This window comes from Canis aureus, chromosome 6 (assembly GCF_053574225.1).
Source record: "Canis aureus isolate CA01 chromosome 6, VMU_Caureus_v.1.0, whole genome shotgun sequence".
In the NCBI taxonomy this organism is placed as follows: domain Eukaryota; kingdom Metazoa; phylum Chordata; class Mammalia; order Carnivora; family Canidae; genus Canis; species Canis aureus.
Window position 1 is genome coordinate 60677769 of NC_135616.1, and position 24746 is coordinate 60702514.

The window sequence follows — 24746 nt, forward strand, 5'->3', positions numbered from 1 at the left end:
TCTGAAGCATAGGAGATTTGTTTTCATTATCTGAATGATAAATATGTGAATTACACTTTGTTATAGGACTTGGACTTGGGTCTAGACAAATAAAACAAAACATATACATTCTAGCAACTTTCCCAGTAGAGCAGGGTCACATAAATAAATATGTTATATCCTCACCAAAGCAGGTAGTAATTAAACATGCTCAGTTCTCTGGTCCTTATTTGCCTTCATTCACTTTTTACTCATATGGGATTTAATACAATTATTATCATCTGGTACACTATGGATTATCTTACAGAGTATTTAATTAACTTAAATTCACTTTAATTTTGAAAATAAAGTGATGTCATATAAAAATGGTATAAACAAATAATAATAGGATATATAATTCTAAAATGATTGGCAGTCACTGGGAAGTAAGGATCTGGGTAGACTGATGAAATCATTAGTGAATAATCGTCTAATTTCCTCACCCCCTTTCATTCTCTAGATGTTGAATGAAGATAAAGACAAATTTACTGGGGATTTTCTAATGTCAAAATATGATTCTCTCAAGATTATTAAACATTTACAGGAAAATTGGATAGATATTGGATTTGGGATATTGGGTCGCCATAAAAGTATGGAGGGGGAGATGCCACCAGAGCAACAGCATATGAAAGAAATTGCAAAAACCATAGGAAGACTCTACAAAGAATTTGAAATAAGAATAAATGGGGATAATGGTAAGAAAAAACAATGAAATGTTGCTTTGACATCATAAAGCATTTTAATAGTGATTATTATTTGTAATACAATTAATATTTAAAATCTAATTACTAAAATACTACATTTAAAAATCAAGCAAAATAAAGCAGTGAGATATAATTCATATGCATTACAACTCCCCATTTAAAGTATATAATTCAATGATTTTTAGTACATTCATAGATGTGTGCCATCATCCCCACAGTCATTTTTAGAATATTTTCATCAAAATAAACTTCAGAAGAAAACCTGTACCCATTAGCAATCACCCTTTTAACCTCTCATCTCTGACTTCCTGTCTCTGTAGATTTCTCTAGTCTGGACTTTCATATGAATGGAATCATATAGTATATGATGTTTTATGATTGACTTTTTTCACTTAGCATAATGTTCACCTATGTTTTAGCATTTGTCAGTACTCTGTTCATTTTTATGGCTGAAGTATAGTCCATTGTATGTGTGTATTGCATTTTGTTTATCATTTTGTACATTCATGAACATTTATGTTGCTTCCACTTTTTTTTCTTTTTAAGGATTTTTATTTGAGAGAGAGGGAGGTCACAAGTGTGGAGGGAGTGGGCAGAGGGAGAGGGGTAAGCAGTTTCCCCTCTGAGCAGGGTGCCTGACTCAGGGCTCTATCCCAGGACCCAGGGATCATGACCTGAGCCAAAGGCAGAGGCTTAACCAACTGAGCTGCCCAAGCACTTCTGTATTGTTTCCACATTTTGGCTATTATGAATAATGCTAATATAGACATTTGTTTACATATTTCTGTATGGAAATATGTTTCCATTTCTCTTAGATATATATCTAGGAGTAGAATTGTTGGTCAAGTAGTAACTCTTTTTTTTTTTTTTTTTAGTAACTCTATCTTTAAGTTTTTGAGGACTGTTACATTGCTTTCAAAGAGGCTGGATTGTTTTAAATACCCACCCTCAGTGTATGAGGGTTCTGATTTCGCTGCATCCTTGCCATGATTGTCATCTGACCTTTTGACTCTAGCCATTCTAGTGGGTGTGTAATAGTGTCTCATCATGGTTTTGATTCATGTTTTTCTGATGACTACTGATGTTGAGCTCTTTTTAAGGCTTATCAGACATTTGTATTTCTTCTTTGGAGAAATGTCTATTCAGATCCTTTGTCTATGTTTTAATTGGGTTATTTATCTTTCTGTTATTGAATTGTTAGAGTTCTTTATATACTTTTAGATACAAGTTTTTTTCAGATATATGAATTGTAATAGTCTTCTCTGGTTCTGTGGGCTGTTTTTTCATTTTTTTGATAGTGTCCTTTGCAGTGCAAAAATTTTAAATTTTGACAAAGTCCAATTTATCTACTTTTTTCTTTTTTTTATTTGTGCTTTCAGTGCCATGTCTTTGACTCCTTTGCCAATTTGAAAGTCATGAAATTTACCCTTAGGTAGTCTTCTAAGAGTTTTGTAGTTTTTGCTCTTATATGATGGTATTTGACCATTTTGGGTTAATTTCTTGTATATAGTGTGAGGTAAAGGCTTCTTTTGCATGTGGATATCCAGTTATCCCACTATCATTTGCTAGAAAGACCGTATTTCCCACATTTAATGGTCTTGACACTCTTGTCAAAATTAGTTGACCGTAGATGTATGGATTTATTTCTGGACTTTGAATTCTATTCCATTGATTTGGATGTCTGTCCTTGTGCCAGTACCACACTATCTTGTTTACTGTTGCTTTATAGTAAGTTTTAAAATTGAGAAGTGTGAGAAGTCCCACTTTTTTCATATTTTGATTGTTTTGGCTATTCTGGATCACTTGCAATTCCATATGAATTTTAGAAACAGCTTATTAATTTCTATAAGGAAATAAGCTTAGATTCTGATAAGGATTTTGTTGCATCTATGGATCCATTTAGGGAGATTTGGCATTTAACAATGTGAAATCTTCCAATCTGTGAACATAGGATATTTTTCCAATGATTTGGATCTTTAGTTTCTTTCAACAATGTTTTCTAGTGTTCTGAGAATGTTTTGTACTTCTTTTGTTAAATATTTTCCCAAGTATTAATTCTTTTTGACACTATTATGAATGCAGTTGTTTTCTTAATTTCATTTTTGGATGGTCATTGTGTATATATAGAAATATACTTGATTTTGTATTTGATCTTATATCCTGCCACTGTGCTGAACTAATTTATTAGTTCTAATAATTTCTTAGTGGATTCCTTAGGATTTTCTGTTTATGAGATCATGTCATCTGTGAATAGCGAAACTTTTGATTTCTCTCTCTCTCTTATTTTTTACCCTTTACTTATTTGTTTTGTTTCTTAAATTCCATGTGAGTAAAATAATGTGGTATTTGTCTTCTCTGACTTATTCCACTTAGCATTATACTCTCTAGCTCCTTCCATGTCATTGCAAATGGCAAGGTTTCATTCTTTTTTATGGCTGAATAACATCCCATTGTTTATAGACCATATCTATATAATCTTCTTTGGAAAAATGTCTATTCAGGTTCTCTATTTTTAATGATTATTAGGTTTTTTTTGGTGTTGAGTTATATAAATTCTTTAAATATTTTAGACATTAACCTTTTATTAGATATATCATTTGCAAATATCTTCTCCTATCTGGTAGGTTGCCTTTTTGTTTTGTTGATGGTTCCTTTGCTATGCAAGGCATGTTATTTTAGTGTAGCCCCACTTGTGTTTTTTGTTTTTGTTTTTGCTTTTGTTGACTTTGCCTCTGGAGATATCTCTAGAACAATGTTGCTAAGGCTGATATCAGAGAGATTACTGCCTGTTTTCTTCTAGGAGATTTATGGTTTCAGGTCTTACATTTAGTCTTTAACCCATTTTGTGTTATTTTTGTGTATAGTGTAAGAGAGTGGCCTAATTTCATTCTTTTGCATGTAGCTGTCTGGTTTTCCCAGCACCTTTTATCAAAGAGACTGTCTTTTTTCCATCGTATATTCTTGTCTCCTTTGTCATAGATTAATTGATAATATATGCATGGATGTTCTTCTTGGCTTTCTATTCTGCTCACAGTTAATTTTAAAGTCCATGCCTGATAATTTGGTACTGATTCTCCTATAGGCCTTTTTTTATTGTCTGTATTTTGTCTTGACTCACAAGAATCAATTCTTTTCATATTCCTGATTATTTCTGATTGATGTTGGACATTGTGTGTGAGAAATTCTAGAGCTAATTTGAGACTCTAGATGGTGATATATTTCATGAGAATGATGACTTTACTCATTGAGTCATATATTACTTAAGAATCCTTCCCAGCTAGGGTGCCTGGCTGGCTCAGTCAGTAAAGCATGCAACTCGACCCCAGGGTTGTGAGTTCAAGCCCCACGTTGGGCATGGAGCCTACTTAAAATCAAAAGAAAGAAAAAAGAATCCTTTCCAGTGAAGTGTTTAGGCAACCCTGGTCTATTGAAAGGCACTGTTGTTCAACATAAAACTACTTTCATTGGGAAAACAGTCTTAATTATCTATAGCATCATTAATGTAGTTACAGATAAAATGCTAATACTTACCCATAAGAATATATAGTGGGCAGAGAAAGAATGAAGTAGTAAATGGTTTTAAATAAATGAGGAAGTAAAAATGATGAATGAGAGTGAAATTAACAGATCATTTTGAATACTCAGATCAAAATTTACTGATGAGGGTAGTAAAATATTTTCATCAAGAATAAGAAAAAGTTTGCTTTTTAACTACTTCTCTTTATAAATCTCTAAAATGAGAGCATTTCATGTCTTAGTTTGCAAATGAGACAAGACAAAGGTATAGAGGGGCTACTTTGCCATGATGTCACAGTGAATTGGCCAGAGATTAGGATCCAGACTCAACCCTTGTTCTGACCAAAACTATAAGCTTCTTGAAAACCTGAACAATGACCTAAAAAATGACTCAAGTACTAAGCTATTTTCATTTCTGTTATTAACTCTCCTATAATCACAAAGAAGCTGTTTATTATCTTTGTCTTCTTAACAGAATGACTAAGTGAGTTAATGTCTATTTTAGAAAACTGTAGTTTATAGTTTCTGAGTTTAGTGCATTTGGTTCTCAGCTGAAAAGACGAGAAATTTAGGAATATAAACTGTCATCAAAGGAATAAATCATCCATCAGAGAAGCACTAGTTAAACCGTGTTTATTCACGAAACATTTAAGAACTACTCTTTGTAAGATTCTCTGCTAAGGCAAACTGTAGGATAACAAAAAGACAAAAAGAGGATATGCCCCTGCCCTTTAGTATTTTTATAATTTATTATTGAAATGGTAGACTTACGAATACTTCTAATATGATACTTACGATACTTTTCTCACTTTTCTAGGTATCTCTAAAATTCTTCCAAATTTGGTTTGTTCTCTTGAATTCTGTTCTTTCAAATTGGCAAGTGTCCTGGAGTTTCCTGAAATGCTTCTTGAAGAATGGCAGGGACTTAATGAAAAAGTTAATGAAATGAAATCTCAGTTGGATGCAGCATTAAACATTATTGGTACCGTTCCTCAGTATATGGATATGGATTCTGGCTCGTAAGTTTCCATCACTTTCTGCTGGACAGAAAGGGATCCCCACACCTTAACTGCATTTTCCCAGTACCTAGCCTCAGCAACAGGCAGCTGGGGTCACAAAAGAAGCCTCTACATCCTGAGGCTCCCAGGAAGAAAGCCCTCTTGCTGGGAGCTGGAGGGTGAGAGAGGGAGTTCTGTGTTTTTGACTGTAGCAGTTTAGAGTGAAGTTTCTGCCTCACTGAGTTGAGATGGGGAAGAGGGAGAGTTGTCTTGTTTTAAATATCATGGGCTCTTGCCTTTCTTATTGAATTTTCACAGATTATCTTGAACATAACACATGGTTCTTCAGTTGCTGTTTGTCCTTAGGGCGTTTCCAGAGGCTTTCAGTGTTTTTGTTTTGTTTTGTTTTTTAAAATAATTCTCATCCAGCTTCATGGCGCTGGGGGGGGGGGGCGGGGGGGGGATCAACTTTGCTCCTCTCTCTGTCATGTTGGAGTTGATCTCTTGAGAATTTAAAAATTCATTGTTCTCACTTTGTGGTCTCATGGCCTAAGTGAACGTAAAGGGGGTGAGTGTGAGTTTTTACAGTAGAGAGCTACCACTGAAGGTAAAAGCTACTTTGTCCAGAGTGTATCATGCCAGTTGCCGGCTGCTCAGGGTTGGGAAGGCTGTGACACGGGTAAGCCGTTATGCCAGGTAATTCAGGGTTTTGATCTTCCTTACCCTGAATTCTCAAACAGTTGTCTATACCTACATTTCCTAGGCCCAGCCAAATAAAACCCTTTCTTTGGCTGATAGTTACACTTTCATACTCTAAATATATCTCATCTTTATTTTACTTGATTTTTCCTTCAGAGTACTCCAAGCACAAATATTTAACATGATTCAACAATGGCTTTTGAAGATAGGCAATGAGATTAACAATGGTAACATTGAACTTCAGCGCCACGTATGTACTTTTTGGGGTTTGTGAAATTATATTTTGTCTTGGCTGGGAATTTTCTTCAAGGAAAGATTAGGTCATGTCTATCCAACCAAAGCAGGAGGTTGGGAGGGCAAAATGGGAACTTTTGTGATATAATTACTCAAATGATTTGCAGGGATTTTTAAGTGTAGTATGTTCTACATTTGGACTGAAGTTTCAGAGATAATCAAAAGTTTTCTTTTTCGTTTTTTTAAAAATATTTAATTTATTTATTCATGAGGGACACAGAGAGAGAGAGAGAGAGGCAGAGACACGGGCAGAGGGAGAAGCAGGCTCCATGCAGGGAGCCTGACGTGGGACTCAATCCCGGGTCTCCAGGATCACGCCCTGGGCTGAAGGCAGGTGCTAAACCGCTGAGCCACCAGGGCTGCCCAATAATCAAAAGCTTTCTAGTTCTAATTATTATCTTTACTCTTTACTCAGTATACTGAATTTTTTTCCCTTAATAATATTAATCTGGAATGTGAACATTTTAAGGATTTATGTTGGTGCCCCTGCCTGGCTGAAGGATGACAGAAACATGGTATTAGGAAGAAAGACAAGATGCCACAATACTATTAGTCTATAATTTTTGTTTATTTATTTTTTAAAAAGATTTTTATTTATTTATTCATAAGAGACACAGAGAGGCAGAGACATAGGCAGAGAGAGAAGCAGGCTCCATGCAGGGAGCCAGATAGGGGACCCAGTCCCGGGACTCCAAGATCATGCATGCCCTGTGCCGAAGGCAGGCGCCTAACTGCTGAGCCACCCAGGTGTTCCCTATTAGTCTATAATTTTTAGAACAAATAGAATTGTTCTTCAATTCTGAAGAACTGAACCTGTGGACTTTTTTTTTTTTAAGATTTATTTATTTTAGAAAGAACACATGCAAGTGGAGGGAAGGGCAAAGGGAGAGAGAGAATACTCAACCAGACTCCCCACTGACTGTGCAACCTGACTTGGGACTCAATCTCATGACCCTGAGATCATGACCTGAGCTGAAATCAAGATTCTGATGCTTAACTGACTGAGCCACCCAGGCACCCCTACACCTGTGGACTTCTTAACCAGTACAACATGAAAGAATAATTTCCAAAGACATAGTTTACTACATTTACTCCTACCACCTAGCCTTAATTATAATCTAGATTTACATAAGAATCTCTTAAAATTAAACATAGTATGCAAATATTTGTTCTTACAAAATTGGTGAAATGAGCTTGATTCACTGAAATATTACTTAAATTAGGAATTAGAAATACAGAGACCATGATGTATCATATGGGAATGATACTTACAAAGCATATGAACATGTTATAAACATATAGACACTAAGAGTTGAGGAGCAAGTATATTAAGACAGGAAGAATAAATCAGGGGATCCCCAGACTCAGGAAAAATTTCTATAAATTGAAAGACAACCAAAATTAAGAAAAAGGGTAGCAGAATACCTGTCCCACAGTGGGACTCAATAATTATTTATTGAATGATGTAAAGAAGAACATTCCAGCACTGTTGTTTTATGGTGTTGCTACCTTAACCCCTTCTGTGGAGTAAATACTCTGTTTACTATTGTGTATTTATCCTCATTGAATCATTTACTCAATTTTTTATATTATGGAATTCAGTCTTTATAATACAGGATTATTATTATTTTTTTAATCTATTTTTTATTGGTGTTCAATTTACTAACATACAGAATAACCCCCAGTGCCCGTCACCCATTCACTCCCACCCCCCGCCCTTCTCCCCTTCTACCACCCTAGTTCGTTTCCCAGAGTTAGCAGTCTTTACTTTCTGTCTCCCTTTCTGATATTTCCCACACATTTCTTCTCCCTTCCCTTCTATTCCCTTTCACTATTATTTATATTCCCCAAATGAATGAGAACATGTAATGTTTGTCCTTCTCCGACTGACTTACTTCACTCAGCATAATACCCTCCAGTATAATACAGGATTATTTAGAGAGTGCCTTCATATACCTTTGTTTTAACACTACATTATGATATTATAATTAAAGTATGTAGAAAACTTGCAAGATTATAAATTCCTTGAGGAATTATGTATATCCATATTGATTGCTAGAGCTACTTAAAGATGAAAAAGTTTGCATTTCTTTCCACCCACCATTCATTTTCCTTTCCTTTCTTTTTTTTTTTCATTTTCCTTTCTGATTCATTTTCTTGCCTTCAGTTATTTTTAAATTTATATTTTATTATTATTTTTTAAAGATTTATTTATTTATTCATTCATTCATTCATTCATTCATTCATGAGAGACACAGAGAGAGAGAGAGAGAGAGAGAGAGAGAGAGGCAGAGACATAGGCAGAGGGAGAAGCAGGCTCCAGGCAGGAAGCCCTATGCGGGACCTGATTCCAGGACCCTGGGATCATGCCCTGAGCCAAAGGCAGACACTCAACTGCTGAGCCACCCAGGCGTCACAGTAAACCTCTGGTTTATTATAAAACTCACCATATGTACTTTCTAATTAAGAATGCTTTCATATCCTTGTGAAGGTAAAAGATATGCTTTTGTGTTTAATTCTAATTTTTTTAAAATATTTTATTTATTTATTCATGAGAGACACACAGAGAGAGAGGCAGAGACACAGGCAGAGGGAGAAGCAGGCTCCATGCAGGGGGCCCGAATGTGGGACTCGATCCCGGGACTCCAGGATCACGCCCTGGGACAAAGGCAGGCGCTAAACCGCTGAGCCACCCAGGGATCCCTAATTCTAATTTTAAATTCACCTGTGAACTATATTGCCTGCCCCAGATCCTACCATTTAATCTCTCCATTATAACTCTGAAATGAAGGTAACATGTTTCTGTTGGTTTATTAGGGACAGTTCAAGGATCGATTAATATTTCACATAAGCACAAATGAGTTATTTCAATGACAGTGATCCAGGCCATTAGTATGGGAAAGAGCAGTTAGGAATTTATCTATTTTAAGAAGCAGCAGGGGCATAGCTTTGTGAATGTGAGGGGAAATATCTTTGACTTGTGAAATGGAATAGCAGTCTTTTTAAAAACCATTCCTCAGGAAGAGTTGCCCTTTTTCTGATGTGTTAATTAAAGTGTAAAAGTACACTCATCAACATTGCTTTAGGTCATTAACAACCCTTCCTTCTGAGGTGGTGAGTTTGGGCTTTATTACCAGATAGGCTGCCGAGTTTGATTTTTATTTGTCCATTTAACAAACATCTATTGAGCACTTAATTCTCTGCCATGTACCATGTGTGGTTTTGAGGGATAAGATGATGGCCTATAAGACATAGGAGAGATACACTGGCTAATTGAGGTGACAGAGGTGCAAACGATTATAATATAGATGTACAAAGTACTATAGAAAGGAGGGGAAAGGAGCAAATTAAAGCCAGTGGAAGTTAAAAAGACTTCTCAGAGTAGGTCATGTTTAAGCCTGGAGAAGAACAGTGAGGAAATCACCAGAGAAAGGGGATAGGGATTTGAAGTGTGTGGTGTGCTTGACGTTTGCATTTCATAAAGTTTTCTGCATTTGATTTCTGGGACCCAGCCTTCACAAATGCCATGATGCAGAGGTTCCCCAACTTGACCCCTTCACACTACCCTTTGTGCCCTGGTATTTTCACACTCCTGAACCAAAAGAAACACCTCATGGTTCGGTTTATTACATAGGTAGGTTCAACAACTTACAAAATATTTATGTCCTAATAAATATATTTATTTGAGAGAGACAGAGAGAAAGAGAGAGAGTGAGCATGAGCAGGGAGAGGGGCAGAGAGAGAGGGAGAAGCAGGCTTCCCTTGAGCAGGGAGCCCAATGCAGGGCTTGATCCCAGGACCCCGAGCAAGGCAGATGCTTAACCAGCTGAGCCACCCAGGTGCCCCTAGATTTTCTTGAATATGAAAAAATGAAGCTCAAGCACAACTATCACCACAACCAAATAATTAAATTTTCCCAAATCAGGCAAGCATTTGAGTTATGGCCAGTGAAATAATTATTTTGCTTTGCTTTAGTATCTTCTCTATTAAAATCTTTTTCCTGGCCCCTGCCTGCAAAATGCCCCTAACCATTTTTAGGTTTTGACACTGCCTGATTTTAATCTTTTGCTCAAATAAACTTTGCAAAATGCAATATCCCAATTTAACTCTTCAGATATACATACATGGAAAGAAAAAAAACCTTTTATTCCCCTTTAATCAAAATTACTTGCCAATGGAATGTATGTGCTTGGACACTGTACAGTTCCTCTAATCTCAGAACCAGGTTGGATAGTACCATCCTCATTGCCTGTTGCACCTTGATTTTCCCAAAGTACTTGTTTTTTACTATACAACCGTCAATAAAACCAGCTTTGGAAAGGTAAGATGTCATCAGAAGCGATACAGTGCATCTAATGTTGAAACTGTGAGCTATGTCAAGTTCATGCTGTGCTGATAGATGTCACACATCACTGATACTTCCCTCAGGAATTTAAAATCCCATGGCATCCTTGCGAGTTTACTGCAGAGCCCTGCAATGCCATGGTACACAATTGGGGAACTGAAGCTTTAACAGGTTAATACCCTTGACCAAGCTAAAGAGGAAGAGGAGGGTAGTTTAATGTAGTATAGTGAACAAAAGAGAATAAGGTTACCCTAGCTGAGTAGTGATGATTTGATTTCATTAAGAATGATAATGTTGAAAGTTAGGCACAGGTATGATTTCTGTTTTTAAATTTGGTATGGTTTTAACTGTTCAATTTATTTAAAATGGGTCATTCATGTTATAATCACTTTCTAACAGATAGATGAATTGCACATATCTATGATCCAGTGGATGGTAAACTTGCTGATTTTAATGGTGCCTGACTTTATTGACCAAGACACTCTCCCAAATTTGAAGAAGGAAAGTACTGAGAAACATGATCTAGGAGTTGCACAGTTAGAGCTAGACGCGATTGCACTGACCAGAAAGTTGGCAAAATATTCCAGCTATTTGAACAGGTGAGACTAGCTGGTTGTTTTGTTACTGCCCTTTTGAAGATTAATTGTGACATAAAGCAGAGGAGATAGCAGGGCAAGGAGGTAGCAGGAATAAGGGACTGTTTTCGAACCTTGAAAGAAATACTAAATTAGTCTTTAGAGTAGCTGCAACACTGCCCAGTTGAAATATGTGATTTTAATGTTTTCCCAATGGCTTTAGAATTCTTTTGAACACAGTGTTGCTGTAGGCAGGATGGAAGTATTATGTGTATATGGGAGTGAGAATTAGTAAAAAGAAAACCAGATCAACCAAAAAGGCCCATTTGCTTGTATTAGTGAGATGCATCTTGCATGTTTGCGCATACTGGGGAGCAGCTTATATCTCCTGTGTCATTCCATGCAAAACTGAGTGTACACTTATATTTCACTAAATATGTTTGGTTTCATCAAACATCAACCGAAACATCTCTTTTAAAAAAATACCAAATAAAGAACCCTTATATCTGAAAAGCTGGAAGATTCCTACCAAATATAGATGAGGTCTGAAAAACAGTAATTTATTAACCAGGAAGCATATATCACAAGGATTGCTTGAAATTCAGGAAGTAACTTTTATGGTCTAGCCAGTTGTTTCCTTTATTTCTATTCAGTGTTACCAATGGTCAAGAGTGAAAAGAATTGGGGTGGGTGAGTAGAATAGGAGGAGGGTGAGAAATGGAAATTATTCTCTTCCATGAGTCAGCAGTTTAATTATTATGGTTAACTTCCACTATATCAGGATCTAAAACACTTAGAAGGGGACCCAACAATAAATAGGTCATCCTGTGTGTGTGTGCTTTTTTTTTTTTCCCCTTCCAGTTGTTGCAAAGGGCTGGTAACAGCGATCGCTCTGAATAAAGCAGGTCACTTAGAAAAAAATCCTACTAAGGAACTTCATGAGCTGGATGAGATGAAGGTAATAACACTATCTTTTCCTTACTTCTGTTTTGTTTGTTTTTAGCAAACTTCTTAGGTTGACCTGATTTACAACAAACTGAACATATTTAAAGTGTACACTCTGATAATTTCTAAATTGTGGATACACCCATAAAATGATTCTGATGATAAAAAAGGGAAAATGTCCAACATAGTCACAGTTTCCTTGTACCCCTTTGTCATCTCTCCTTCTAGTCTTTTCCCTTCCCCAGGCAATTTCTGATCTACTTTCTAACACCAAAGATTATTTTTCATTTTCTAGAATTTATATAAGTAGAATCATACAGAATGTACACTTTTTTGGTCTAACTTCTTTGACTAGGCATAATTATTTTGAAATTCACACATGTTTTTATTAAGAGTTTGTGCTTTTTAGTTCAGAGTAGTATTTCATTATAGGGATATATACTATTTGTTCATTCTCTGTTGATGGGCATTTGACTTGTTGCCAGTTTTGAATATTACAAAGCTTCAGTGCATAATCATGTACACAGGCATTGCTTTCATTTCTCTTGAGCAAGTATCTAGAGAATGGAAATGTCTAAGTCACATGGTATGAGTGTGTTTAACTTTTTAAGAAACTATCAAGTTGTTTTCCAAAGTGGTTAAGCCAGTGTACACTCGCGCCAGCAGTGTATGAATGTTCCAGTTGCTCTACTTCTCACCAGTACTCGATGTGGTCTGTCATCCACAGTAGAATGTTCAGTAGAATGTCCATATTATTCTGGACATTCTACTGTGTTCTGTTGATCTGTTCATTGACATTGTCATGATTATCAAACTGTCTTGATTGCTATGGTTTTATAATAAGTTTTGAAATCCAGTATCCTCCAAGTTTGTTCTTTTCAAGATTGATCAGGCCATTCGCGGTCCTTTGCTTTCCATATATGAAATTTTTAGGATTAGCTTATTAATTTCTCCAAAAAACCCTGTTGGAATTTTGATTATGATTACATTTTATCTACTGATCAATTTGTGAAGAATTGACACTTAAACAATATTGAGTTTTTGGACCTGTGAAGATGGTATATCTCTTCATTTACATAAGTCCTTTGTTTCTTTCAACACAGTTTTGTTGTGTACAGGTCTTACACATATTTTGTCAGATTTATCCCTGCGAAATTCATATTTTGGTACTATTAAAAGTCATTCATTTGTTTTTTTAATAAGTGATTTATTTGTAATTTCAATTTCTTATTATTCATTTCTAATGTATAGAATTATAATTGATTTTTAAAATATATTGATTTCATATCCTGTGAGCTTGCTGAACTTATTCTTTTTAAGAGTCTCTTTTTCCTTCAGACTCTTTCTACTTTTCCTGTACATGCCTTTTATTTATTTTTCTTGCCTTTTGCATTAACTAGAGTCTCCAGTACCAGGTTGAATAAAAGTGGCGAGAGCGGATATCTTTGCCTTGTTCCGTCTTAGGGGAAAAGTATTTATTCTGTTGTCCTTGAGTGTAACTGTGGCTGTAGATGTTTTATAGATGCCCTTCCTCAGATTGAGGAAGTTCCTTTTTAGTCCGTGATTGCTGAAAAAACTTTTTGAAGTCAGAGATGAATGTTGGGTTTTATTAAATCCTTTCCTGCATCTAGTGAGATGGTCATATGGGTTGTCCTTTTTTAGTTTTTTAATACAGTGAATTATGATAGTCCCTCCCGCCCCAAGTTCCACTTTCCACTGTTTCCGTTACCCCTGGCCAACACAGTCCAGCACAGTAGATGTAGCATCACAAGGTCAGTAGAACCTCATGCTAGGTCACAGTGCCTACATCATTTACCTCACTTCATCACATCACATAGGCATTTTATCATCTCATATCATCACAGGAAGAATGAGGACAGTACAATAAGATGTTAGAGAGAGAGCACACTTACATAACTTTTATTACATGTATTGTTATAATCATTCTATTTTATTCTTAATTGTTGTTAATATCTTCTATATTCTTGTTTTTTAAAGATTTTATTTGAGAGAGACAGAGAGACAGAGATAGCAAGAGAGAGCACAAGCAGTGGGGAGAGAGAGAAGCAGGCTCCCCACCAAGCAGGGAGCCCAACTCAGAGCTCGATCCCAGCACCCTCAGATCATGACCTGAGCTGAAGGCAGATGCTTAACTGAGCCACCCAGGTGCCCCTCTTACTAGGTTCTTTACCATATGTATGTCCATATAGGGAAAAACATAGTTTATTTGGGTTCAGTATTATCCATTGTTTCAGGCATCCACTGGGTGTCTCGGAATGTATACCCCATGGATAAGGGGGTGACTACTGTACATTGATTTTTTAATTGAACATTAAACCAAACTTGCATCCCTAGGATAAAGGGATGTATTATCTTTTTTTACATATTGCAAAATTCAGTTTGTTAGTTTTGTTTAGAATTTTTGCATTAATGTTCATGAGGGATATTGATTATGTAGTTCTGTTTTGTTTTCTAATACCTTTGGTTTTGATATCAGGGTAATGCTGGCCTCTTAGAATAAGTATTCTATTTTCTGGAACAATTTGTGTAGAATTGTCTGTTATTTCTTCCTTAAATATTTGGTAGAATTCATTGGTGAAGCCATCTGGGCTCTATGGGAAAGTTGTAAATTACAAAATGAAACTATTAGGATAAAAGGCTGTCTAATTTCTTAAATAGATTTGAGGAAATTTCTTTATTAGATATAGGGCCATGATCTTTTTCTTCTTGAGTAAGCTCAGTGGCTTTGGATTTATAAGGAATTTGTGATTTCATCTGTTGTTTAGTTTATTGATCTAGAGTTATTCAAAATATTCTCCTATTATTCTTTTTAATAACTATAGGATGTCCACACTCACTCCCTGTTATTGAAAATTTGTGTCTTCTCTCTTTTTGTCCTCAGTTAACAAAAAGAGTTACCATTTTTCTTGATCTCAAAAACCAGCTTTTGATCTCACTGATTTTCTCTATATTTTTCTGTTTTGTATTTCTCAATTTCTCATCTGGCTTTTATTATTTCCTTTTTCCCCACTACTTTGGGTTTAGTTTGCTCTTTCTTTTCTAGTTTCATAAGGTATAGCTGAGATAATGATTTCAGACCTGTTCATAGACAGTGGAGTGGATAAATATGTTATGGTATGTAAGGACTGGCATATAGGGTACAGGTAATGTTCTCTTCTTTGGCCTGTGTGTTGTTTAAATGACTGTTCTTATTAAAGTCTACATATGTATTTTGTGTCTTATGTATGTGACTGAGCTCACTGTTTTTAAAAATGAGGTTATAAAATATTTTATGTGCACCATTTTACTAATTTCAAAATCTCTAGGGGATGGAGACTTTTTAAGGAAAAAATAAAGTAAGTAACATTAACTTGAGAAGGATAGGATTGGTTAATTTTCAGGAAGGAAATGGATGCATTGATTAAAAACAAAAGACAAAAAAAAAAAAAAAACACTACAAATTTTGCCTGGACTCCATAGACAAGTGTTTCCAGACTTTCAAGGAGCAGGTAATCATTCTGCTATGTAAACAATTTAAGAGCATAGACAGTGACCAAAGGTTTTCCCAGTTTGTTTTGTATACCTGGCAAAGTTTAAAAAAAAATTCTAATAAATATAGGGGAAATACACCTCATAAATATAGATGCTGAATCCAAATTTTAAAATAGCAAATTTCATTTGGTAGAAAAATTAAAATAATAAAACATTGAATAATTAGGGTACATGGCAGGGGAATAAGAATATTGTCCTACTTGAATGTGGTTGTGGGTGGATTTCACTTTTTATCTAGGAGTTAAATGTCTCCATTTTAATTTTGGTTCTGGAAAGGCCTCTGTTTTTCACAACAGACTAATGTGCCTCTGAATCTCTTAGAGCTTATACCCCTCATGGTGCTCTCATCTGCTCAGGCCTGCTGCAACTAGCTCTTGCTGTTACCAACCCCCGGATGTCATAGGGCTCCTGGTTTGGGGAAGCTGGATCTGCCATAGGTAGTGGTCAAGATTCACTAGCCTGTTCTATAGTATGTCTTAGTTCTCATTTGCTTAAATGGGTAGAGCTCTGTGAGGTGAGATGATGTTGCCAGGTAAAGGCAGTTTTAGAATAAGGATTTCAGGATGCTCCCCATTAAAGTTAAGGCTATAGCAATATGGGGACATATTGCTGTGAAATGCTCTTCCTTAAGGGGAGACCTATATAAAACCACCCATATTATGAAATTTTGTGAAAGCTTCATGCAATGAGCCATTTATTACCTGCTTTCACCCTGGGCCATGACTGGAGGTCCATGACCTTACTATCTCTTTGAGAACCTACACCTTTCCACCAGGCTACTTAGGTCTTCTGTTAAGCTCTTCCCCATTTACTAAACCTTCGCTAGCAATTTCAAATTATTAAACCAGGGAAGTATTAATCAGGGAAGGCTGAGAATCTGCTTCCCCACCAGAAGTAAGACCAACTTATCTCATACTTCAATTTGTTTCTACCAAATATGTGTGCCCCTCTCTCTAACCTTGAGGATGAAGTCTTTCAAGGGTACATAAAACTAGTTTATGGCTTGGGGTGCCTGGGTGGCTCAGTCAGTTAAGCCTTGGACTCTTAATTTTGGCTCAGGTCATGATCTCTGGGTCCTGAGATCAAGCCCTGCATCAGGCTCTGTGCTTAGCATGGATTTTGCTTGAGATTCTCTCTTTCCCTCTCTCTCTGCTCCTCCTCCTGCTCCTGCTCTCTCTGTCTCTCAATAGATAGGTAGGTAGGTAGGTAGGTAGGTAGGTAGGTAGATAGATAGATAGACAGACAGACAGACAGACAGACAGATAGATAGATAGATAGATAGATAGATAGATAGATAGATAGATAAACATCTTAAAAAGAAAAAACTAGGGACACCTGGGTGGCTCAGCAGTTGAGCATCTGCCCCACATTCAGGGCATGATCCCGGATCTGGGGATCGAGTCTCACATTGGGCTCCCTGTGAGGTTTTGAGAGAAAACTTGCTTAATTGCTTAATTCCATAGAAACTTGCTCAACTCTGTAGATCACAGTAAAAATTTCATCAAAAGATTCCTACTGATTATTTTTTGCCCCCATCAGAAGTCTTATGGTATAAACAAACAAACAAAAAAAGAAGTCTTATGGTAGTATTTTCAATATCTCAGAAGTTTTTAAGAAAATTATTAGGATCTGGTTCACAGTATACAAATTCAACTAGAGAATAGCTTATTTCTAATGAATAATGAATTAACTCTGCAGAAATAAGATTTCAAAAATATTACTGTTTTCAAAATTAAAATTCTTTGTTTTGGATACAATAAAGTTAAATAATATATGTTTCAATTTTGTAGCTGGAAGGATCCTTAGGGCAGTGGTGTGATGGAAGTTCATAATGGAGCTGATTGTGAACACCTGTTTCAGCTCCACATTTAGTGATAACACACTGAGTTGATGAATGCTATTGAAATTGTCATGGTAGGAATGTGTATACCATGGAAATCAGCAAATGCTACAAATTAGGGCTCTCCATCCCTGGAGATGGCTTTCACCAGTTCCCCACTGTGTAAGGGTCACCTAAAGTAAACCAACAACCTCATTTGTTTTTAATAGATAGAAGACGATTAAGGATTTGCTTAAGAAGTCAACCAATTAGATGAACTTAGGACTAGAACCCAATACTTTCACATCCCTTGTTCGATTTTTTTTCTGATACGCAATAAGATGTCATCTTGACCCTTGAATCCAAAATTGAAGTTTATCAGTGACATTACAAAGTTGTAGTAAACTTACTCTACCTCCATAGGCTTCAGTTTCCTTATCTAGAACATAAGGGTTTTGATTTGATTTCTAAAATTTTTTGGCTCTGACATTTCCACAATTAAAATTAAGTCTAATAGAAAAATATAAGACATATTACTACTGTGCTTTATGGTTGATTTCAGAGACTGAAAGTGGGTCATTATTTCACCACATGGTACAGTTTTTGGCGGTTAGAGTGACCAGATCTTTATCCCCAGAGAAGATAACTATTCTTAGTTTCCTCTGCTGTTATTCACTAATAAGGAATAACATCTCTTTTAAACATTGAAGCCAGATTTAATTTAATTTAATTTAATTTTTAAAGGTTTTATTTATTTATTCATGACAGACACAGACAGAGAAAGAGGCAAAGACATAGGCAGAGAGAGAAGCGGGCTCCCTGCAGGGAGCCCAATATGGGACTCAATCCCAGGACTTCAGGTTCACTCCCTGGGCTGAAGGCAGGCGCTCAACTGTTGAGCCATCCAGGCGTCCCTGAAGCCAGATTTTTAACTGTTAACAGATCCTGGTTAAGTGAATGGTTAAGTGTTACTATTCACTTTAGGTGGATGAGACCTGCTATAGATCCTTCTTGTATCTTAGTACATAAGGGGTGAGCACTTTTCCAAAAAAGTGCTGCTGCTTCTTCCTCTCTCTTTTTTTTTTTTTTTTTTTTTAGATTTTATTTATTTATTCATGAGAGACACACAGAGAGAGGCAGAGATACAGGCAGAGGGAGTAGCAGGCTCCCTATGGCAAGCCTGATGCAGGACTCAATCCCAGAACCCCCCACAACCTGAGCCTAAGGCAGACACTCAACCACTGAGCCACCCATGAATCCCATGCTGCTTCTTCTTTTTTTAATAGGCTTCACACCCAGCATGGAGTCCATTGTGGGGCTTTAACTCACAACCCTGAGATTAAGACCTGAGCTGAGATCAAGAGTCAGATGCTTAACTGACAGCCCCTCAGGTGCCCCCAAAACAGTGTTTCTAATTTTTATTTTTCATTTTAAATGGGGGCTGGAGCAGTAATATTTTTGTAGTAGTTAAAAACCTGCACTGTCTGGATTAGAGTCCAAGGGCCATGCTTAATTATATATATGACCTTGGGCAAGATGTTCAACTGCTCTGTTCTTTCATTTCCTCATCTAAAAAATGAAAGTAATAATAGTACATATTTCCATTCTTATCACAAGAAAAAAACTTGTAACTAATTATGGTGGCAGATATTAACTAGTGTTTTGGATCATACTGTTGTTCACCTGAAACTAATGTTATTTCTTTTTGTGTGTGTTTGTTTTGAGGATAATCCATTTCTTAAGATTTTAGATTTTTTTTTAGTTAAAATTTTAATTCAATTCCAGTTAAAATACAGTATTATATTAGTTTTGGGCATACAATATAGTGATTCAACGATTCCATACAACACTCAGTGCTCATTACCAGTGTACTCCTAATCTCCATCACCTATTTCACCCATTCCTCCACCCACCTCCCCTCTCGTAACCATCAGTTTGTTCTCTATATAATGTTATTTTAATTATACCTCATAAAAAATAATAGCACATATTTCATACTGAAGATCAAATGAGTTAATATTACATATGCTTAGAACACAATTCAGCATGTAATTAATGCCATGTAAATGTGGGCTATTTTTATTGTTATTGTTATGCAGTCCCAGTTGATTTGGTCAGTTGTGAAACATTTGTTGGGACAGACTGTATGGTACTTCACTGCTCCTTGTCTCATTTCAACCCAGATCTCAAACGCTGTTGATATAAGATGATATGATTTTAGGTCTGTATTCATAGAGGATCATTTCTGCACAAATCTTCGAACTGAAGTGATAACAAGTTAATTGAATAGAGTTGTATTTAGAAGAGTTGTACTTAGTAACTCCTCAATAGAAGTGAGTGAATAAATGAGTTGATCTAGTCTGATTTTTTTCTGCTTAATAATTATCTTTTCCCTTTTTTCAGAGAGAATGTTATGAGTGGATCACTACATGTTCTCACCTCCTTTCTGGGATCAAAGGCAGAAAAAAAAAGTTACTGACAAAGGAAGAAAAAGAACACCTACTTGGAGAAGAGGTATTTGCCCTGTATAGGCACTGATCATTATTCAGGTTCTTCCTGTATTTTTTTCCCCTGTATTTCAATGGATAAGGTTCAGTGACTTTTTCCAGTCAAATGATCTGCTCATTTATTTATCAGAATTTTGCACCTGGCCAAGAGCACTGGCAGCTCTTTCTTCTTAGAGATCATCCACCTAAAGCATCTTTTCTCACTTTCTTAGAGGACAATTTTGTTTTATCCTTCTTAAAGGAAAGTGTAGCTTTCAGAGGGGAACTGCCTGCCACTTCCTTAGGCCTGTCCTCATACTGGTCTGCTTCTTCTTATACTTCCTCCCCTCTGGCACAGTCTTCCCACTGAAAGACATTTCTTTTTTTGAGCACGTAATCCCAGTCCTTTCTCTTTTGTATCTTTGACATCGTCCTCTCTAGTGGTTCCATTGTGTCAATATATAAACAGTCTATAAGCATGGTCATTGCTTTCATTCTAAAAAGTATGTCCCTTGAGCATGTCTTTTTTCTCTCCTACTTCATTCTCCCCTTCCTATCACAATCATTTCTCTTAAAACTCTGAAGCTATTGCAAAGGACTGTAATTGACTCCTTATTGTCAAATTGAAGGAGCCCCAATGCCATATTTAACTTGACTTCTCAGTATCATTTGACTCTGTTGGCTAGTCATTCACTCCTTTTGTAATCTCTCCTCATAAAACAAGAGTTCCCTGTTTTTTCTCCTAATTTTTAATTTCTTTTCACTCTTTTCCTCTTTGACCTGCCTCTTAAGTATTGATATTCTGTCCTTGACTTGCTTTCACTTTCATTCTACACCCTACATGTGACTATGCTAATCTTGTGGCATTAACTACCACCTGTTTACCTAGGATCCCAAATTAACGAATATCCTATACTTAATGGCAGTCACAAATGTTTATTTTTACTTCAGTCTGTTTAAAGGAGTTCATTTCCAGTAAAGACTGAAGAAGCTTGCATTGCTATCAGGGCTATGAAGTGTACAGGTGTGATATCTGGCAAATAGGTCAGTGCTCTTGGGTCTTGCCAGGGAAGGTTCTACCTACACACTGTGGAACTTTTATTTTACATTTAAACATGGAAGAAATACCACCTTTTTAAATTATTTTTTCCACCTTTCTAAATCATACATCTTTTACAAATGTTTTTTATTTTTATTTTTTTTGCTGCCCAGGTCTTGGCTAGAATTATCTTAATCACTGAATGATTTCATCAATATCATAAATCTTAAATTACATGGGGCTTCTGGGTAGCTCAGTAGGTTAGGCATCTGACTCTTGATTTTGGCTCAGGTCATGACCTCAGGGTTGTGAGATCAAGCCCTATGTTGGGCTCCATGCTGGGCCTAGAGCCTCCTTAAGATTCTGTTTCTCCATCCCCCTCTGTCCCTCCCTCTCCCCATGAGCTCTCTCTCAAAAAAAAATCTTAAATTACAGTATGGTTTCAGAAAATTAAGTACCACAGATATGATTTTGGCTACACAACAGATCTACAGATTTAATTGAAAAAATTAAATTTGAGAACTATACAGCATCATAGAGACTTAAGAACAGAAAGGATTTTAAAGATGATTGAATTCAGCCAAACATCTGATGCATGAATCTTTGTATAACACCAACACTGGATCATTATGCCTATGTTTGAGTATCTGAAGTGGCAGAGACCTACTTTCAGAACTAGCCCATTTGTTTTGGTGAACACTGACTATTAGAACCATATTCTTTCTATTGAACTGGATGAAATATATTTCCTTGTAACTTTATCTACTCAACTGGTCCTTGTTCAGTCTTTTGGGTTGATATGAGCAAGGCTGATTTGACTTCCACATTATAGTATTCTCAACTTTCCATGTTATAGTGTTTTCCAGCATTTAAAAATAGCCATATTCAACTTAAGTCTATTTCCAGGATTTCTATTATATTCTTTTAGTCTATCTGTCCATAGGTCATAACCACAATATTTTAATTTTGAAGCACCATGATGCATTTTCATATTTGGGAGGGCCAGCCCTCTTCACTGATCTACTTTAGGGGCTTGCATATTTATTCTTCTGTGACTCTGTAATCTACCTCTGGGAAAATATGAGTTTTAAAAACTGGAGTAATACTAAATTTATATACTAACTTAGAGCAGAGAGACTTATGCTGTTGGGGTGTTCTATCCAAAAATATAGGATGTCTACTTTTAATGCCTTTCAAAAATGTTTTATGGTTTACTCATTTTGCACATGTCTTGTAAGGTTTATTCCTGATTATTTTTTTCTATTTTATTTTATTATAAATTTTTTAAAAAGATTTATCTATTTATTTATTCATGAGAGACAGAGAGAGGCAGAGACACAGGCAGAGGGAGAAGCAGGCTCCATGCAGGGAGCCCCACGTGGGACTCGATCCTGGGTCTCCAGGATCCTGCGCTGGGCTGGAGGTGGCGCTAAACTGCTAAGCCCCCCAGGCTGCCTGCCCTATTTAAAAAAAAAATTAAATTTATGTAAGTAATCTTGACACCCCAAATGGGGCTCAAACTCATGACCCTGAGACCAAGCCAGGCACCACTATTTTTTGCTATTTTAATTGAGATCTTCTTTACCATTGTATCTTCTAAGTGGTAACTGTGTAAACATTATTGATTTCCCTATTTTAGTTTTATATTCTGTGACTTTACTAAATTATCATATTGTTTTTAGTAGCTTTTCAATAGATTCCTTTGGGTTCTCCAGATATTTAATCAAATCATCTACAGATACAGTTAATTTTACCTCTTTCTTTCAATTATTATGCCTCTAATTGTTTTTTTCTTGTTTAATGGCAATACATAATTCTTCCAATTCAGTGTTAAATAGTAGTGGTAATAGCAAGCATCTTCTTATTTATGACTTTAGCAGGAATACCTGTAGTGTTTGGAGTTGATTTTTTAATTTGATTTCTTTATTATTCCTTCAGACATCTCAGATCTTCTACCTGAGGTCACTTTCCTTCTGCCTCCATCTTTAACTTTTTCTTTAGTGAGAATTTACTGGAGGCAAACTTAATTTTTGTTTGCCTGAAACTATCTTTATTTCACCTTCATTCTGAACATTTTTGTGGGGTATACAATTCTAGAATGATACTATTTCCTCCCAGCCCATTGATGATACTATTTCTACTGTTTTCTGGATTTTATTATTTCCATATTGACAGTTGAGAATTCAGTTGTCAGTCCCTTTGAAGTTAATTCCTCTCTTCTCTTTGGCTACTCTTAAGATCTTTATGTCTTTGGCATTTTGTAGTTTCACTCTGATCCATGTGGCTGTGGAGTTCCTTTTCTCTTTAAATTTTGCTGGGGATTTCTTGGTTTCCTAAATCTTTGGTTTGTTATCTTTCATTAGATATGGAAAATTCTATAATCTCTTCAGATATCTTCTCTACTATATTTGCTCTCTCTTTTCTTTCTGGAACTCTAAATGGATATGTATTGGAATCTATCCCCATGTATTTTAACCTTATTTCATATTTTCTCTTTGCTTCTGCATTGCATCCTGAATAATTTCTTCTGGCTTATTTTCCTGTTCAGTAATCTTCTATTAAACCTTCCTGTTCAGTTTTTAAATTTATTTCAATTTCTTAAAAAGATTTTCTTTATTTATTCATGAGAGACACAGAGAGAGAAAGAAGCAGAGACATAGGCAGAGGGAGAAGCAGGCTCAATGCAGGAAGCCTGATGTGGGACTCAATCCCAGGACTCCAGGATCACACTCTGAGCCAAAGGCAGATACTCAACTGCTGAGCCACCCAGGCATCCTAGTTTTTAAATTTAGTTGTTAAAGTTCTGTTTGGTCTTTTTCAAGTCTGATCATTCTTGTGATTCTCTCTTTATTCATCTTTTCAATCTCTTATTTCTTTAGTTATATAACTTTGTAAATATAACTTTGTAGCCCACTTGATAATTCTAATATATGATATATCTGTATAATAATTTAATTATAAAAGTGGACAGCTACAAGCAAAAGAATGAAACTGGACCACTTGGTAAGAATGTTAATTATAAAAGTCAATAGCCACCTGCCAAAAATGAAACTGGACCACTTTCTTACACCATACACAAAAATAAATTCAAAATGGATTAAAGACCTAAATGTGAAACCTGAAACCATAAAACTCCTAGCAGAGTTCTTCAACATCAGCCATAGCAACATTTGCATAGATATGTATCCTAAAGCAAGGGAAACAAAGGCAAAAATAAACTATTTGGACTACATCAAAATAGAAAGCTTCTGTGCAGCAAAGGGAACAATTAACAGAACTAAAAAGGAACTACTGAATGGGAGAGGATATTTGAAAAAGACATATCTGATGAAGGGTTAGTGTCCAAAATATATAAAGAACTACAACTCAATGGCAAAAAAACAAATAATCCATTAAAAAATCAGAAGACATGAACAGACATTTCTCCAAAGAAGACATGCAGATGTCCAACAGACATGAATAGATGCTCAACATTACTCATCATCAGGGAAATACAAATCAAAACTACAATGAGAGATCACTTCACACCTCTCGAATGGCTAAAATAAAAAATACAAGGAACAAGAAGTGTTGGCAAAGATGTAGAGAAAAAGGAACCCTTGTGCATGGTAGGAATGCAAACTGGTGTAGCTGCTGTGGAAAACATATGGAGGTTCCTCAAAAATGAAAACAATACTTCTGAAACTAATAATACATTATATATTAATTAATTGAATTTAAATAAAAAAATAAGAGATATGGAAAAAATTAAAAACA

General features: G+C 35.9%; 1 protein-coding gene across 7 annotated transcripts in view; it reads left to right on the plus strand.

Moving 5' to 3' along the window:
* Window positions 1-24746, plus strand: part of AXDND1 (axonemal dynein light chain domain containing 1) — a 103673-nt gene that overhangs the window by 56405 nt on the left and 22522 nt on the right. For 6 of the 7 annotated variants that reach the window (XM_077901864.1, XM_077901861.1, XM_077901863.1 and 3 more), the window contains 6 exons: window positions 479-713; window positions 5056-5257; window positions 6092-6185; window positions 10974-11173; window positions 12011-12107; window positions 19869-19979. In XM_077901864.1, coding sequence (XP_077757990.1) covers window positions 479-713; window positions 5056-5257; window positions 6092-6185; window positions 10974-11173; window positions 12011-12107; window positions 19869-19979 — 939 coding nt within the window. The remainder of the gene's footprint in view (window positions 1-478; window positions 714-5055; window positions 5258-6091; window positions 6186-10973; window positions 11174-12010; window positions 12108-19868; window positions 19980-24746) is intronic. The other variant, XM_077901867.1, reaches the window with a different exon arrangement.